The following is an 18,959-nucleotide window of genomic DNA, read 5'->3' on the forward strand; positions in this document are numbered from 1 at the left end:
CTCTCTACTTTAGTAGAATGTCCCTGCTCCTAGTACACCTACTTTTGCCCTATAACCCACAGTTTTCTATTTTTATTTTGTAGCCACAAAATTCGTTTTTTTCAGTAGCCTACATTTTTGACACAACCTTTTTCTTAGTCTACTTTTCCCCACAATATTTGCGCTGGAATTCTGTAAACTTATAAATACTGTCCTGTTTCTGGACTTTTCAAGTGAACTGATTAACCTGCAAAGGGAGCTAATAAACTTGTATTGGAAGAAAGCATTTTAAACCCAGCTAACGTAGCACACGAGGACTTAAATCAAAGATGACTGTGAATGTGGTCCACACAGAAAGTTTGTAAGCATGCTAAATAGGTTTGAGCTTTGCTCTAGCCTGATAAACTGGATAAACCAGTAACTAGAACTCCTTTAACACTAAGTTGATGGTTTTACTTCACCCATGGGAAACGCACCATATAGAAAACAATGTGTTTTAAAGCCACAATTGTTGACTATGTGATCTTACCCATGAACCACCTCTTTATCCGGAACAGCTTTCTATTTGTCCCTGTGCTCTCATTTTCTAAAAGTAACACCTGTATTTAGAATGTACAGTGGTATGGTGGGTAGCAGATTACGAGGACTGTGTGAAAATTGCACTTACTCCTAAATGCCAGACTCTTTCCTTGAATTCTAGACTGATGGGTAGAGTATGCAAGAATACAGAACACATTGTTTTGCATTTGTGCAAAACTTAGATGGGAAATAAAGACATCTGCAGAAATTCCTGAATATAGATATGAGAGGCAAAATATGAGGGCATGCAATATTTAGGCCTGCAGATGCAACTACGAGAGAATACAAAGGTAGTATGTGCAAAATTATTTTTGTCGGGGGAAATGCATAAGGGGGTGTGCCTTGCACAACCTTGGAGAAACATGAGAGATCCATTCATGGGGGAATCAGACCCACTCCGATGTTATTTAACTGGTCTGGAACATCCTTACGAGGAACATATTCCCATACCAGGTCGTGGAGGCCTCTACACAGGGATAGTGGGATCTTTGTTGATTTTGGGTCACTAACACTACACTACCCCTGATCCCTGCGCATTCTCTAATGAGAAATATTAGCCATTAGGGCTGGGAAGTACTTTTCTTTTTCTTGGGCTGGACAATGCTGTACCTGTACATCTAACTGAGGGAAACTAACCCTCAATCTCCTTCTCTAGGTAAATGACAATCAATTATCTGAAAAGACTCTTGTACCAGGAAATAACTAGGCCTTTAGCTTCATTATGCCCAGGCCTAGAGACCATACCAACACAGGACTAGATCAGTAACAGACTATTTATCAGACCAGTGGTGGCTGGTGAACTTTGGAAGTGGTGAGGCATAGACCAGTATGTACAGCAGGAAGTTGTAGTACATGAACATGGAAATGCCAATTTTTTACGTACTTTGTTCGAGCTATATAATAATACAGCTGTATCATAGAATGTGTGATGGTATGAGCTAACCACTTAACTATCTATGCTAAGCCAATGCCTTTCTAACCTGAGAAGCCTTAGATAATGCATGTTGTCTTTGATTGCTATTTTGCTTATTTACTTTTGACATGACAGGCGGCTGATAAATCTTTGGGGGGGTCACACCACAAGAGAGAATCTAAAGAACAACGATATTTCACAGCAAAAAGTAATGCTTAGATGAGGACAGTAGATAAAAACTCCCATCAAGGTAACAGTGGGCTTGAGGATTTAGGGTTACAATCCAAAACTGGAGACTGTGTGGTATTGTCCCCAATAAAATGTCCATTGAATAAACATGCACATGGTTAAATAAAAAAGATGAACTAAGGCCCGAGAAACTATTTATTCAGTCCTTCCGAAGACATTATAACGGTGTTAAAAATACTAATTGCAAAAATAACATTTTGGAAAGACTGCTGATTGTGGACAGATTATCATGCATTTCATTCCGCACATGGGAAGAAAATGTTTTTTCACAACATTTTGCTGTTCACAGCATTGCTAATTACAGACTGCAAGCAGATTATCACTGTTTTTTAAGAAAAACCCAGTGTAGTACTTTGCATAATACGTACAGATTCAAAAATATGGCAATGGAAAGACGGAAAAGAAGAGCTCTCAGTGGCACAACAAGTATGAGAGATAAGTAACAGAGAGCAGAAGCAATAATTCACAACACTGAGCAGACACCTTGCATTTGAACTAACTATTGCAGATGACTGCAGCAATCCCTGTTACCTTTCCCTTATGTTAACAGTGCTATTTTATTTTCATACTTTAGTGCAAACTAGTTGCTGCAGCCTTTATGCAACTCTGATTGGATTCTCTAGGCAGCCAAGAACCATTGGCTACCTCTTACATCAGCTTCGCAGCACGTTTTTCATTTCACTTCAGACATCACACGCACTTGTATTCTTTCTCTCTCCAATGAGACGGAGCCGACATTGCAAAAATACGACGGAGAAAAGGACTCCTTTTTGAACTTCCCCCTATGTCACAATATTGGGTGGGGGTCAGTGAAGCTTGCTGATTCCACCCCACCTTGTGAGGAGAGGGTAAGGGAAATGTTAGTCTCAGCTGATTGATGCAACGCCTCACGCAGGACTTCTCTCTGTAACCTTCTCAACAAATGAGATGGGCTCCTCAAAACCAAAAAGAGGTGGAGCACCAAATAGACTTAAGTCAAAAAACAGGTATCCTCTTTGGCAAAGTCAATCAATTCAAGTACAACCACACAATATATCCATACCATATCATCAGAACATAAATGTACAAAATCTCAAATGCTTAAAGCAATAATTATTGTCATAAAAACAATTTAATTAAAACATATTTGTATTTAAAAAGCTTAAGAAAATCTTTGCATACCTTATATACAATCAATTGTTATACATACAAAAAAGAAGAAAATACATATATTGGATCAAGAGAGAAACATATAACAAACACATGTACAATTTCACAGTATTTATGCACAAAAGCGGGAGAGAACAGTAGACAAAAAGTTAAAGACTTTAAGAGAAAAGCAACCAGCCGACACATGTTTCGTCGGGGATGAGTAATCCCACAGGGATTACTCATCCCCGACGAAACACGTGTCGGCTGGTTGCTTTTCTCTTAAAAGAATAAAGAATTCCCAGTTCTTCTGAAGCACTCTGAACGCATCATTTGTGTTTTATGCTACATCTATGCATTGTATTATGTATGTGTGCACAGGACTTTGTTGTATGAATTGGTTGTAGGGTTTCCCTACACACATTGAGGGGTTATATAGGGTCTCCCCTTCCTGTCCAGCACCATACTTACTTGTTTACTCAAACCTACTGTACGCATATCTGCTGAGCGCCGTGTTTTCCTATATACTAAAACCCTTTACACAGCTGCATCTTTACAGGTTTGTTTCTGAACAACACAAACTCCGGAGTATTTTCTATATACTCTAACGATTTTAGAGACATGTGACCAAATTTCTCTGGTCCAGTGTCCCAATAGAAAGTTTAAAATCTGTATATTTCAAAGACGACACCCAGTACGAGTGGCGAGGAAAATGGAGGGGTCAGCACCTCTCCTCCATACGACAAAGGTCTGTAAACTACAATTAGTTCACTATTCTATAGACGTCATGGTCCTCACAAATTAGTAACCTTGTACCTTTCGAATTCAGGATTGCCGCATTTAAATTCCTGTACTTCTTTAACTTGGAATACCACGGGGACCGCACATCTGTTTGTGCTCCATCTTGGGGTCGTTTACGTTATAGTAGACAACAGCACCCGGAAGCAAGGCTCTCACGCAGCTGTACAGAGTTGCCTGTCACTGATTGCAGCTCTCTCCGGATACAAATACCTGGTCTCTGCCAGCATTCAGTGTTCGATTGAGCCACGGGCAGGCATTGTTCTGTGGGTGAGAGAGATGCTTTGACGAAGTAAGTATAGTACAGTAGATAGTTGATGCCATCATACTTTTGAGTTCTACTGACCTCAACACCAGGACAGATAATCATTACTTTGTACCTAGTTTCTAAATCAAATCTTTTTCATTTAAACCAACAGTGTTTGACTACAAGCGCTCCTCCCCTCCCGTGTTGATGCTCATGGGGTCCAATTAGGAAACCTATAATGTACGTTTCTCTACCATTTTCTTTCATCAATATTGAGGCGTGAAAAACCACCTTCAGTGCCTTACAATTTTTAGGCTGATGGGTAGTTTAAAAAGGCTAAGGTCTCTGCACAACTGATGAAAATGCGAGAGTGTGTGTTTGCTTAAATGTTATATGTATCGTTATGTCTTGTATGTCATTTTTTAAAACCGAGGGTAGCACGAATCACATGATTTATGGGATATCGTGCATGAAGTGAAAAATATATCATAATTTTTTCCTCACAAAATTAGGGTGAAGATATGTAATGATAATATCAAAGAGCACCTAGACTACTAATTATTTTTGCTTCTATCCTTACAGATTGTCAAAATTAAGAAATTGTATATTCGCTCTATTTAAGAATATTACCAAGTAAGTATCGAACAAATGTCTTGAACAGAAGTATATTAATCCGAAACACCTAATAGGATAACAGCTCTAGGCATTAGTCAGAGTGGTAACAGGGATCATTGTATTTGGTCCTGAAGAAGCAGCTTAGGGGTAGCCTTCGAAACATGTCGACCAGCGAGGGAGCTGCTCATTAAAGCTTTTTTACCTCCTTTTTTTCCCGTTTTTTTATCAATACCAGCTACAGGGAGCATTAAAGTTTCGTTTTTCCATAAAGTCAGGTATTTTTTAAACTAACTCATTCCTGACCCTTTCACTCTCACACCAATACACATAGTTTACTTCTCCAAAGTGCTTTCACGTATTTGTCGGTCTTAGCACGCCCCGTCCCGCAGCGGGGCAGGAAGAACTGGATGAAGAAGTGAAGAAGCATGCCCCAAGGGACCTTTTGGTGAGTGAGTGTTATTTTAAAAACCTTTATTGCTTTCCCATGCTAGTAACCAAATGGTTCACTTGGGTTTAGTCACTTTTTGGAAGTGAGCACTTTATTTTGTAAATTCTGAGTGGACTCTTTTTGTTTTTCCATAACCTTTAATAAACAGGTAGCGTGGAGGTACAGATATCTCAATATTCCCTAAGAGTACAATTAATTACCCTTATACTAGGCCCATCGTCCCCTCTCAAATTTCAATGCATCAAGAACCACATACCACTCAGATTTCCTAATTGGAATAGTTCTTCATTGTATGAATTCATTACATTAAGACAAACTGGTACATAGATAACAACAACAAAACGAGAAAGTAGAATACATTTATACTAATACATACTTCAATCCTTTTGGACAAACAAGGGACATTTCAACTGTATATGGGATGAATCGTCATATATATGTTGTCGCCTGAACCCCAACTATTTCATGTCAATGCTCGCACCCTCATTAGTGGCAATGTACTTTAAGGTAATCTTATATACACATAGGATATTTTCCTCCCATTGGCTAAATTCCGTGGAATCTTGCAGAGTTTTTCTGCAACTCTGCGGAATTCCATGAAGTGAATCTCTGCTAGTTCACCCACCCCTAGTTACAGTTCACCCACCCCTACCTATTCCCATTTGGAAATTGTACTTACAAAATGGAATAAGGCAACTCTAATGTTATCCTATGGGAGAGGCAGGCCTTGCAGTAGTGAAAAACTAATTTAAGAGTTTTTCACTACCAGGACATGTACTTCGTAAAAGTACATTTCAAATATATTGCACCCTGCCCTCTGGGCTGTCTATGATCTAACCTCAGAGTGACTTATATGTATTAATAAAAAAGGAAGGTTTGGACCTGGCAAAGGGTTTACTTTGCCTGGTTGAAATGGCAGTTTAATACTGCACACACACAGGCTGCAATGGCAGACCTGAGACATGTTTAAAGTGCTACTTAAGTGGGTGGCACAATCAGTGCTGAAGGCCCACTAGTAGAATTTAATTTGGGCATGATCTATCTCCTGCCCCTGGGACTACCTGACCCTAAGGTCATATTGGTCACTCCTGTAGAGGTCCCACTAGTGAGTGGCTTCTTTAGACAGACCGAGTCCCTCTGCCTTAGTCCTAGCTGAGAAAAATCCAAGCAGTGGTGTTGGAAATAGGGCACACTAGCCCACCCACCACCCACCAGAACCTCCCTTCTCAGAAGTGGCATGGGAACCCTTTCCTTCCCCTTAACCTGAGACCTGTCTATGTCAATTTTGAACTCCCCACTCACTCTGCTGGGGAAACCTGAACCACCCTTCTTCGGGTCACTCCCAGGTACCTTCTTCTGGACCCTGGTGCTGAGCCATTGGTCTGCCTCCTTGGCAAGCTCCCTGGGACCAGTCTGTTTACTATCAATCAGGTGTTGGCGCAGATCTGGAATACAAAGACTGAACATGTGCTCCTTTGCAATCAAATTGGAAATCCCTTGATAATCCTTGACTTCACTGCCCTACACCCAGCCATCCAGTGACTTGCAAAAGGAATCCACACAATCCACCTGATCTGATGGGCCAGTTTCTGACTGTCCCTGATCTTCTGCCTATATTTCTCCTGGGTGAGATCATACTTTGGGACAAGGGCTTTCTTCATGGGTAATACTTCATTTTGTCTCCCTTCTCTAGGGCCAGTAGTGTGTCCCTCCCCTCACTAGGGATGTGCTTCCACAGACTTCTCCCCCCTCCCCCCCACCAATCCTCTTCAGGAATCCTGTGCATCCATAAAGCAATCTCATAAGCTTCAAACCACTTGTCAATATCGTCTGCTACATCAAAGTCAGGCACCAGAACTTCAGGAAAACGGACCCTCTTGTCTCCAGAGGATACTGTCAACATGCTGCCACCATCACTGCTGGACCCACCCTGACTCGCCTTGAGCTCCTGCTCCTTCAGACTCAGTTCATGAGCTAGTAGCATTTTCCTCTCCTCTATGGTCAGTTTCCTTTCCTCAGCCTCCAGCTTGAGACTGGCCATCTGCAGCCTATACCCTTTTTCAGCCTTCCTATCCACCAGCCCCTCTGGGGACAGACTGTTAGAAATGGGATTTCTGGCTGGCTAGGGCTTGCGCCAAAGCCAGGCAGAAACCACCACTCTAGTCAGGGCTGGGGAGTTACACGCCAAAGATAACCCCTGCTCACCCCCTTGGTAGCTTGGCACGAGCAGTCAGGCTTATCTCTGAGGCGATGTGTGCGCGCGCACCCAGCAACAACACCCAAGGCCCACCACAAAGGAAACTCCACACAAGGTATTCTATAAAAATAGCCTGTGTATTATACCAAAGCACATTAGATAAAAACACACACTTTACAATGTGCCAACAGGCACGGGCAGAATTTACAAGGGATTATATGTACAGGGGACAGGGCCACATGGACCACTGTCAGGAATTAGCACTTAGAACATAGGAATAATACTTTAGTACAAAATAGCAAATGTAGCACACAACCAGTAATTACTGGTAACAGGTAAGTACCACCTACGCAACCCTAACCACCTTAGGAAAATGTCACGCAGGGAACTAGGACCTCACTAGCACCACCTGTACTAGGAGAAAACCAACAACCACCTAAGTATCACAATACCTGTAGGGGTAATAGAACGTTACACATGATGCATCACATTCAGGTGTAGGGAAGGAAAACACATGACGCATAAAAACACATTCAGAGGTGCAGGGAAACACAATTGCGCAAGAACTCACATAAGCCACCACCTGTGGCAGTCCCTAGGCCAACTGGCCTTGTAGGGGCAAGGACGCCCTGTGTCCAGCAGAGTCAGGGCCATGCGGCGCAGGCTGCGCAAGCCAGGAGCACAAAGCACAACCTACACGTGGCAGTTGCCCACTAAGTGCTGGGCAACTGGAGTAATGCTGGGGCACCACTGTGCCTTCTCAAATCACTATAGCAGGGGTTGGAGCCTCCCCTGGACGCTACAACAAGAAATGCCCCCCTAGAGCCTCCGTGGTTCTGAACAACTTGGTGGGGCAAGGGGGGAGCGGCCCGCGGCCCCCGGGGCCGCTCTATCACTGCAGAAATGCCCCCTGAGCCTTGCAGTCTCTAAACTAAAAATATGCCCTGCATGGTAGCCTCGTGGGCTCGAGACAAATGATGGGGCCCCGTCGTTGGAGCGCACCAGCGTTCTAGAACACACAATGCCCCCGTAACGTTGGAGCGTGAAAGCTCTATGAAGCAACCAATGCGGGGGACGTGGGAGCCCTCTAGGCTCTTTAACAAATAATTTGCCCCCAACGTTTAGAGCGTCCATGCGCTCTGCAACCAACACTTTGGAGCGCCCCAGCGCTTCAGGAAAACAATGCGGGCCCCGTTGAAGCGCACCAGCGCTCAGAAACAAACCCGGCCGCTCCGTGCACCACTTTTGTAAGAGCCTCACTCACCGGCAGCTTCCTGGGCACTTCTCCCGCGGCGGGGCTGGGGGGCAGCCACGGCACTTCTTCTCTTCTAATACGGGGGCACCGGCGCGCAGGGTCGGCTCCTGCCTGCTCCGGGGCCCAAAAGCAGCCGCGAGTCTCGGGAAGGAGGCGGGGTAGGCTCCCGCCCTCCTAGTTTCGATTCCGGTTGTCCCGAAGGCCCGCCCCCGGCTCGCCTGACTTCCTGGTCGGGAGCCGGAGGGCGCGGAGTTCCTAAAGCTCGGTGATAAGAGGGGTAGGCTCCCTCGAAATGCAATATACGGCGGGGTGGGCACCCGCCGTGAAATTAATACAAATAAGCGGGGTGGGCACCCGCCAACGACCACGGCAATGTCCCTGGCAGGGTGGGCACCTGCCAGGGGACTTTAAGATCAGCGAAGACGGGGCAAACGCCGGGTGGGCACCGGCTTTCAGAAATAAAGCGCTCCTGAGCGCTAAAGGCAAATAAAAGCACTTCCAGGCGCTTAGGGACACAAATGAAGCGCTCCCTGCGCTTTGGGGGAGAATAACCACCAAGTCCAGCAAAGTTCTTAGGAAGGTGGGCAGGGGGCAAGGCTGGGCCAGGGGCCAGCTCACTGGGCCCTCCAGGCAGGAAGGCAGTCCAAAGTGGCGGTTCCTCCTGGCCTCCAGCAGCAGCAGCCCCCCTCAGGATCCTGGAAGAGAACAGTTTCTGTGGGGACACAGCCCCATTTTTATACAGTAAACCCTTTGTTCTTGGTTAAAGGTGAGGGGGAAAACCAGTCGCAGCTGGTTGGGGAGCACCCTTGATGTGCTCAGCCCCTCACTCTATTCACTGGCAGGGCTAGGGTCGTCAGTCGCACCACAGGGGGCGGAGCCAGCATTGTGTGGGGAAAGCCCTGCCCTATTCAGGTCCAAGGTGCACTCCTCCCCAGCCATCAGCATGCTAATCTCCCTATTCACCACCGGGTGACTCCTCCTGACTCTGGGGAATCCCTAGCCCGTCACATGACCTCAGCCAGCCAATCACGCGACAAGGCACACATTTTACACTGCACACCGAAGTGCCCACTTCTAGAAGTGGCACTTCCATACTAGCTACACGCACGCATCATTGCGCAGCATTTAACCACACGAATCTGTACATACCAGACTCGACCATGCACACCCCACGCATCAGGAACTACCAGGGACGCATACATTCCCCATGCATTCCTATGGTTATTTCGCGCTCACGAAGAGCCCAAAAGCGTGAATACAGCTCTCTGAGCTGCACCAAGGGTCCAGGACCTGAGGGGCATCACTTTTGGTCAGGAACTCACTTTATCTGGGTCCAGGGGCTGGTGCAAGAGGTTGGGGAGCCTCTTATCTGAGGCTAAGATCAGATCAGGAAGCCAGCAGACTAACCCTTGGAGTCACTGTGGTGTGCTGAGTTCAAGGGTGAAGTTGCAGGCCCAGTTCTCTTCTCATTCAGGCAAGAGCGCAGCAGGTCATCACAACAGGGCAACAGTTCCTTCAGAGCAGCAGTCCAGAAAGCTATCTGCAGGGGGAATGCAGCCCTTTGTGTAGACAGGACACTGCCTATTCATGTTGAAGTGGGGCTGGGTCCAGCTGCTCCATCCCATCCTGCCAGATATAGCCCACCCAGTCATACCTAAGCTCCCCATTGTGTGTGGCTGTCTAGGAGGAATACACAAAGCCCAAATGCACCCAGTCAAGTGTCCAGAGACAGGCTGCAGGCACCAACTGGCTAAGGCAATACAATGCCAACTTTATAAAAGTGTCATTTTCAAAATTGTGTAATTTAAAATCCAACTTCACCATAAGTTAGGGAGGGTTTTTCTTTACAACTCCAGTGACAAAAAACATGAACTGGTTTCCTGTCCCCATCTGAGAATTATACTTATAAAATGCAAAACTATAACTTCAATGTTATCCAACGGGAGACATAGGCCTTGCAGTAGTGAATAAACAAATGTAAGAGTTTTTCACTACCAGGACAGGGAAAACGTAGAAGTACATGTCCTAATTTTTAAATACATTGCACCCTTCTCTTTGGGCTGTCCAGGGCCTACCCTAGGGTGGCTTATTAAAAAGGAAGGGTTGGGCCTGGCAAAGGGTTTACTTTGCCAGGTTGAGATGACAGTTCAAAACTGCACACACACACAGGCTGCAATGGCAGGCCTGAGACATGTTTAAAGTACTACTGAAGTGAGTGTCACAATCAAGCACTCCTTTCTGTAGAAACCTTATTTTTCTGTGTTTCTGGGGTTGATCATTACAGGGAAATGAACAAGGGGAACCAGTTACAAGACTTAAGTGGGAGATAGTTTTGTGGCTACATGAAAAACACATGCTATTTTTCACCATTTTATGCTTTTTTGAGGGCCTTGGATTCTATTGCCTTTAGTCACCAGATTTGGGGTTGCCTTGCCTGACCTTTCCCTCTATTATGTACATCATAAAGTCACAGTTGTTGCTTGAGTTTTGTAGCTGAAGTGTTATGCTGATAGACTGCACGCAGCATTTGTACATTCTTATTGAGTCAGCACTGGGGAAATGAAGGGACATGATGCCGTTACTTGCAATCTCCCTTATCTGAGCGGAACACTTCCATAACACAGTGTTCATGGTCATATCTCCTATTTGTCCATTCTGTATCAATGACCATTTGGTGTAACTATAATTATATGCCAAGCATGAGGTTCCAGCTGAAGGGGTGGATATACTAACAGTACTACTTATCAAGTAGGGCAACTGGTCAACATTATGTAAAGATTAAGAATTCACATGAATAATGTAGTCCACTTATAAGTAATCTTACATTCCAGGCTTAATGAGAGTGAACTAAACGCCTACAATAATGTGCGGGTCTTCGGTGATTTTGCCTCAGTTGGTAAGGGAAACCATAATGCCAAGCACTTTGCACTATGATGGGGGTTATAATAGGCACAGCTGAATCTGTGAAGGTTTTGTGATACATCCAGTAATGTAAGTTGCATATGGTTCAGTCCAGGCAAGTGTCCCCTTTGGATGATGAACATCCGTTTGCATAAGTCTAGGTGTAATCATATGATGTGCTGATAACTCTTCCATGAGCCCACCTGGCAAGGGGTAGCAACATGGAAACTGTTTGTGAACAGAGACATGAACTTGAGTGCTCAGACAGGCTGACTGATGATGTTGGGCGGTCTTCAGCATGTGGCTGGGCAGCAGTGTGCAATGGTGAGAGGGCCTAGTGTGCCAGTGAGGGAAAAAGAAATATGACTCAGCGTGGTGATGTACCACCTAGTCATATTAATTGGAAGAATATAAAAGGGGCATTGAAATGAACATGCTGTTTTCCATGTAATTGAAGACATTGAATAAAACCAAAGAGTATGAATCTTCTCCGTTTTTTTAGTTCCTGGAAATAATCAGTTTTTTATCATACGTTAAATTATATGTTGCATCCTAAGATGGTAGGTTAAAAAAAACACTTCCATTAGTATCAAGGTGATTTGACTTGTAGAAGCACAAGATGTATATTCCCCCTCCCTTCCAGTTTATTGAACAACTTAACCTTTGTCATAGGTGATATATGTAACTCCTAGCTGAGAGAGCTCTTCTTATACTGGAAGTAAAAGAAAATATGGTTTAATATCTTGATCAAATGCACTATGTTCCCATTGGTGGGGTTCAGAAGTGCAGTCGGAGAGGTCATGCCAGCTTTAAAGTTACCAATGGAAACAGAATCCATTAAGTATTTAAAGGCACAGGCTTACCACACCAATGAGGGCCTGTCTAAGCAAAATAAAAATAAAAAGCAACTTGAAGCACTGAAACGTAGTAGAATTCCGGGGGAATTTACCACTGGCATAAAGAAGGGCATGGAAAAGTTGGCACTCAAAAAATGTTTTGCCTCAGTAGCCAATTCATGAGTTGGAAGCCAGTTCAGAAAGGAGTCCATACAACATTTCTTGGTGGGTCAGAAACAGAGTGGGTGCCTGACACTTACATTAATGGTAAAGGTGGTATCTTTGATGATCTAAGCCATACATACTATCTGCTGCTGGGTCAGTTTGAAAGGTACCCCACGAGGTCTAAGGCGGCATGGACAGTGCTTAATTTGTAAAACAATGAGTGCCTGTGCCATAATCTCTGCTCAGAAGCCCTCGACCGATGCTATTAAATGTCTGCGCACAGGCATCTCTTTAATCCATTACCAGAAACTTCCTGCCCCTTTATTTCACTTTTGCAGGTTCATGCTTTCTCCCTGTATGAGGGTTTTTTCTGTATTTCTCTTCCTCCTTTTTCCCCCTTTGTGTGTTATCGCCCTGTTGCTCTCCGAAAATGTTTGATTATGGAAAAAATAAGTGCCAGTCTCCAAAAAAAGAGTGCCACTAGACCCCACTGGCTCAAATTAAGTACTGGGCATGTGAATGCTGGAAGGAGAATTCATTTAGACTTTAAATCATGTCTGTGCTCCAGGCATTATTAGGGCAAATTAAAGGGTAAAGACTGTTCTCAATATATTGAGCCATAGAGTCTCTAAGACAACCTTTAAACTAAAATGTAGAGATTCAAAGGTGGCAGGGGCCTATGGTTCATATTTTAAGATGCGTTCAGGCGGGATTCATGTATAAATGTCAGGTAGGTGTTGAGAAATGTCAGGTTTTATTTCAATTACATTTGAATATCTCCATCAGCCATATGTTAGAGTTGCTTTACACAAAAGGGATTCTATGGTAATGAGATTGTGCAGAAGATGCAGGCAGGCTTCATATTTCGACCTAATATGGGAATGTCCAAGGGTGCGTAACATCAGTAGGTAATTAATGGCAAATATCCTAACTATGAGGTGAAAAACAAGTGCAATCCGTGCTTACTCAACGAAAAAGGATTTGTGAATTGCATAATGTTTTTCCATGAATAAGCTTATCTTATTCATGGAAATTCATGAGTCAGTCACACCTAAGCCAGGAGTAACGCACAAGCACCCACAGAGAATACTTTATGAATGGGTGTTTGATATTCACCAGTAATTTACAGTTAAGACGGGAGTAAGAAACTAATACTCATGGTAAAAGCTTCGTGAACCAGCCCTGTAGTTTTTAATTCCCATGATGCACAAAGAGCAGAGTTTCTCTTGTCCCAGGTGCAAAGATCTGATCCTCTCACCACTTGTATTAGAAAGGATAAGTTGCTCAAGAGACAATTTGCACATCATCAACAATGAATTGGCTTAGGCTGCACGCCATCTCCACTTGACTCTGGGATCAATTCTAGGATAGACCTTTTCTCAATGACACATATGTGTCTTACCTCTTTTGCTAACTTATGCCCCAGCTCTGGAGTCAAAGGCTTCTCCTTCACGTCGTTCAATCTGGACAAGGTTTTTGGGTCATCTCGCAGATCAACCTGGAAAAAAGATGTATTAAATGTAAGAGAAGTTGGAGCTATACAAATAAGTTCTGGAAAACTATTTACCAGAAATGTTATTAAATTGGGGTAACACCAATAATTCTTTCAGGCTCATGAGTTGCTGGACCAGTAGATAAGGTGACAGGGCAAGTTTTCCATAGCCTAGATCCAAACAAGATTTAGATTCAAGTGTACTTGAGGTCTCCATGCTTCTGAACATCTGGGCCCGGATTTACATTAGTGTGGTTGCTCACACGAGGCAAAGTAGCATAAACAGAAGGGTTGATCAAAGTTTGAGTGCAAATGTTGACTCAGGCACAACAGCAAATGCTGTTGTGGCACATAGCACAGACCCTAAATAATGTATACAAAGGCAGGAGGGCTAGTAGGGTCACAACAGCACAAACACCCCTACATTTCACGCAAAGTCAAGTCAACTACAGTTACTCAAAGTCACCGGACTTTGCATGGAATCCTAGAGCCAAATGAAAGCAGCCTCAAACAATGGGCAAAAGGAAAAGCACATGACTTTCCTATATGTAATACTTGCAATGTCTAGGAAAATACACGCAATGCAATTTTTACTTCTGCAATTGTGCTTAGGTATAGATAATGGAAGATGTGCTGCGGGTATAAATCTCATACAAGCATCTGCTCACTTACCTTTGCACCATAGCACAGGTTAAATCGTATTAAGTGTTGACCTAAAAAGCAATTTTTAGCATGAGTGTGGCTGATGTCATCATTGCCATGTGATGCGTAGTACAAATGGCCATGTGCTATTTCTTGACGTTTGTGCACCGAAAATAAACTGCCAATCATGCTAAACTGACCTGGATTGCGTAGAGAGAAAGAAAACTCCTTTCACACAGGGCCAGGGTCTCTCAAACGACTTAATATGCAAATACTGGATATCAGACACTATGGGGTCTATTATGATGTCAGGTGGATCGCCACCGCCCGCATGGCAGTGGCGATCTGCCCGTCATCATCCCCTGCCCGCCTCCCATTTCCCCCCCGCCATATTATGATGGCGGGGGGTACCACGGCAGACGGGAAGACCGTCCACCGCTTTTCTGCCCGGTCGACGAGTCTGCTAGACACCGCCATCCATATTACAATTGCCGCCACGGAAAAGCAAGCGGATTCCACTGTTGGGAATCTGTTGCGGGCCCCCAGAATGTTGGGGGGGTGAGGGGGCACCTATGGTGCATGCAAATGCACAATGTGCAAGCAAAGCATTGTGGCGGGCAGTGCTGTGTGCACCGCCCGCCACAATGATGTGGATGGGTGATGCCACCGTGGCGGTGGAATCCTAATTGCCAGTGCAGGACCGCCGCACCACTGGCGGCGGTCCCAGCACCGCTAGGGTGGCGAGGGGGATGCAAGTCCACCCGCCATCCTAATAGGCCCCTATGTCTCCTTGGAAACCCGCTAATAGTCTGTAACATTCCAAGCAGAGGAGGAGTAGAGAGATGGAATTGCAAGGTGAGTAGCACAATGGCTAGCGGAACTAGATCTCTGGACTGGATCCTTGATCACTTGAACTGGTTTCCCCAAAAGGGCTTTTTGGCATTGACTACCTTAACTTCACCTCCAGTGAGTCCCCTTTTAGGGCTCTCCTTGAGGCTGCATTTAAGGCATTGTTGTTCTATAGGGATTGGAGTTGGAACCTCAACATGTTATTAATGATTAAAGTTTGTTGGTCTCTTGGGGTTTAAAGAAGAAGGTAGCTTGTGTCTTGGTATGTGGGGTTGAAAGTGAGTCTCCGAGCTGATGTTTCAAGTGGATTGGTTCACCAGTGAGGTGTACATTGAGTCTTTCTAACACAATTAGCTAGAAGGGAACAATTGGCACTGACAAAGGCTAACCGGCCATTGCAATTTAATGCTACATAGAATGAAGCTGTGAAGGGGCAAAGTGGCACTTGACACTTCAGCACTTTGGATCGTTTCCTCCCTTTCTGACAGTGCAGTTGTTTATCTCATATATTTAAACAGCTACCGGTTCTCTGGCTCGTCTGCAATATATCTGTAACTTGTCTGTTCGTTTTCTTCATATCTCAGCTCAGGATTGTCTCCACTGGCTTGCTTTTCACTTCCATCTTGTTTTCTATATCACCATTACTTGTAAACGAGAGCTGCGCTCTGCCACAATGTTATGTGGCACTGCAGAAGGCACGCGCCTCTGGTAAGTTCGACATGGCTTTGTCTAATTGCTGCCACAATTGTAGTTGATGTGTTTGAATTTTAAGGCTTCCCGGATCAGAGGCCATCACTGGAGGGCTGCTCCTATTCTACGAAGCAGCACGAGGGTATAATGTGTTTTGAAATATTCTGCAGCATTCAGTCAGGGCCACCTATCAAAATGTATCTCGTCTGAAGAGCTGAAATGAAAGCGAAACCTCATGGTGTCTGTGGTAACGGAGCCATCCGGCCCGTTCTTGTTACGCAGGTCACGCACCCACGCACCCTGAGGGCGGGCACGCCCGAAGGCATAAATAAAGGGGCGCAAGACCGCTCGTGGTCTTTGGCCCACATCACTACACCCTTGCTGTTGTGTCCCTTCATTATTAGTGGTGTACCTTCCACCCCCTAGGCCTGCCCGTCTCAGTATTTTACATTGGCGACGAAGGCGGAGCCCACCCGCGCATCGCCCCTCCTGTGTACCTGCGCGGAGCGGAGGCGATCCTCGCATCGGAGCGCTCCGGCTGGCTGTGTTCCGAGCGGTCCGCGGAGGCGGAGCATCAAGAGCTCTTCGACGCGCGCCCTCGCGCTGGCTGTCTGGACGTCTCGGACCTCTCCTGTGGATCCGGAGCCCTGCGGGGAATCCCTCGTCCCGCCCACTGCCAGTAAGCTCGCCCGGAGGGGAATATCGACCCTCACGAGCCCGGCCGGTGTCTGCAGGGGGAGGGGAGTGCAGCTGAATGGTCTGATGTGCAAGGCCCCCGCCTGAAGCTACACGGGCGTCCTCGGCAGTGCCTGCCAGAAAGGCTGAATTTGCTTGGAAGGAAGCTGCCAGTGGTCTCGCCTGCGCGCAGCAACAGCCAGGCAGCTCCACTCATCCCAAGCGGGGGAGGAGAGTGTCAGTGGTCTCGCCCGGAGAACGGACCTGCAGCCACGGTCAGTGAGGTGGGTGGTGACGCAGAGGTGCAGCAAGCATGACCACCCCCATCAACAGCAGAGGAAGCGCCGCGCAACCGCCACAGCAGCGGGCCGCGCAGCCAGCGCCCGCTGCGCCTGGACATGGGGCGGTGGCCCCGCTGCCCCCGTTTAGTGAGCTTTCGGACCCCTCTACGGCGGCAGTGCGATGGCGCTCATGGCTCGGACGGTTGGAGCACTACTTTGTCGGGGTGCGGGAGACGGACGACACAGTCAAGAGGTCCCTCCTCATGTGCTACGGTGGCGAAGAACTGTATGACCTTTTTGAGACCCTACCAGACAGAGGAAACGCCAACGACTATGCGGGCGCCATAAGGGCCCTAAATCGCCACTTTGACCCCCAGACGAACCCCGACTTCGAGTGGTTCAAGCTCCGCCAGGCGCGACAAGAGGAAACGGAAAGCATCGACGTCTTCTATGCCCGCCTTCGAAAACTCTCGCTATCGTGCGAGCTACCGGACCAGAGAGCAGAGATTCGGGCGCAGCTCATCCAGGGTTGTAGGTCGGTCCCGTTGCGGCGCCTCATCCTGCGGCAGCCAGGCATCTCCCTGGATGATATCTTGATCCTGGGCCGGTCTCACGAGCTATCCAACGCTCGGGCGGACGTGATGGAAGCAGCCCTCAACCGGCCGGCTGCGGCCCCGAAACCGCCGGCAGTCAAGGAGGAGAGGGTGGATGTGCTGCAGAGGCGACCGAACCAGCAGCGCGGAGCCGCGAGGGCTCCGCAGAGGGACGCCTGCGGCAACTGCGGCCTGAGTCACCCGCCTGGCGGACGGTGCGTCGCAAGAGGACAAACGTGTCTGAAGTGGGGACGGGCGAACCATTTCGCGAAGGTCTGCAGAGGCGGAAGGGTGCGCGGCGGTGCTGGGGGCCTGCGAGGTGCAGCGGCGAGCGTGCACCAACTGACAGTGGAAGAATCCGCCGCCCTGAGAGATAACACCAAGACGGAATTCGAGGAAGAGGTGGAGGATGACGAAGTATTCTTCGTCTCGTTCGTCGGCAGGGAAGGCACGAGGCGAAGGCCGCCGCCCAAGTGTGACATCATGGTGGCCGGGTCCCCGGTGAGCGCTCTCATCGACACGGGGGCGTCAGTAAACGTAATGGACAGCTGCCAGTTTGAGAGACTGTCGCCGCGACCACCCCTGAGACCCTCCAAAGCCCAAATCTTCACATATGACAGTGACAAGCCGCTGTCCCTGCGAGGGGTGATTGACGTTGAAGTCGTCAGTGACGGCAGGAAGCTGGCCACGACGTTCCACGTGGCAGAAGGCAAGCGGGGCACCCTGCTGAGCTGTCACACCGCCGAAGACCTGGCGCTGGTGTTTTTCGCGAATCAGGTGCATGACCTGCACGCCAGGGAGATGTTGAAGGACTTTCCCATGCTATTCGAGGTCTAGGATGCCTACGCGGGAAACAGTTCAAACTGCACGTGGACCCGACGGTCCGGCCCATGGCACTGCGACACAGGAGAATACCGTTCCTCCTGAGACCTCGTGTGGAGGAGGAGTTGAAGAAGTTGGAAGACCTGGGGGTGATCGAAAAGGTATCGGGCCCCACCCCGTGGGTGTCCCCCCTAGTGGTAGCGCCTAAACCCAAGCAGCCAGGCGCCATCCGCTTGTGCGTTGATATGCGCCTCCCGAACAAGGCAGTTAAGCGCGAAAGACACCTCACACCCACCATGGACGATATCGTGGCCGACCTCAACGGCGCACAGTGGTTCACAAAGCTGGATCTCAACGCGGGGTACCATCAGTTAGAACTCCACCCGGACAGCCGCAACATCACCACTTTCTCCACACATGTGGGTCTACGGAGATACAAGCGGCTGAGCTTTGGGATCTCATCAGCGGCTGAAGTGTTCCAAAATGCCATACGGGAGACCCTCTCTGGGCTCCAGGGAGTCATCAACCTGAGCGACGATATCTTGGTGTTCTCGAAGACTCTAGAAGAGCACCATCGGCATCTTCGAGACACGCTGCAGCGGCTG

At 47.0% G+C, this 18,959-nt stretch overlaps 1 protein-coding gene across 3 annotated transcripts in view; it reads right to left on the reverse strand.

Annotated features, from left to right (window-relative positions):
- RHOQ (ras homolog family member Q) overlaps positions 1-18,959 on the reverse strand; it is a 217,731-nt gene that overhangs the window by 18,779 nt on the left and 179,993 nt on the right. For 2 of the 3 annotated variants that reach the window (XM_085612762.1, XM_085612764.1), the window contains exon 4: positions 13,713-13,808. In XM_085612762.1, the coding sequence (XP_085468888.1) occupies positions 13,713-13,808 (96 nt within the window). Of the gene's footprint in view, positions 1-3,740; positions 3,911-13,712; positions 13,809-18,959 lie in introns of those variants that run through there. The other variant, XM_085612763.1, reaches the window with a different exon arrangement.

Source organism: Triturus cristatus, chromosome 6 (genome assembly GCF_964204655.1).
Source record: "Triturus cristatus chromosome 6, aTriCri1.1, whole genome shotgun sequence".
Classification (NCBI taxonomy): Eukaryota; Metazoa; Chordata; class Amphibia; order Caudata; family Salamandridae; genus Triturus; species Triturus cristatus.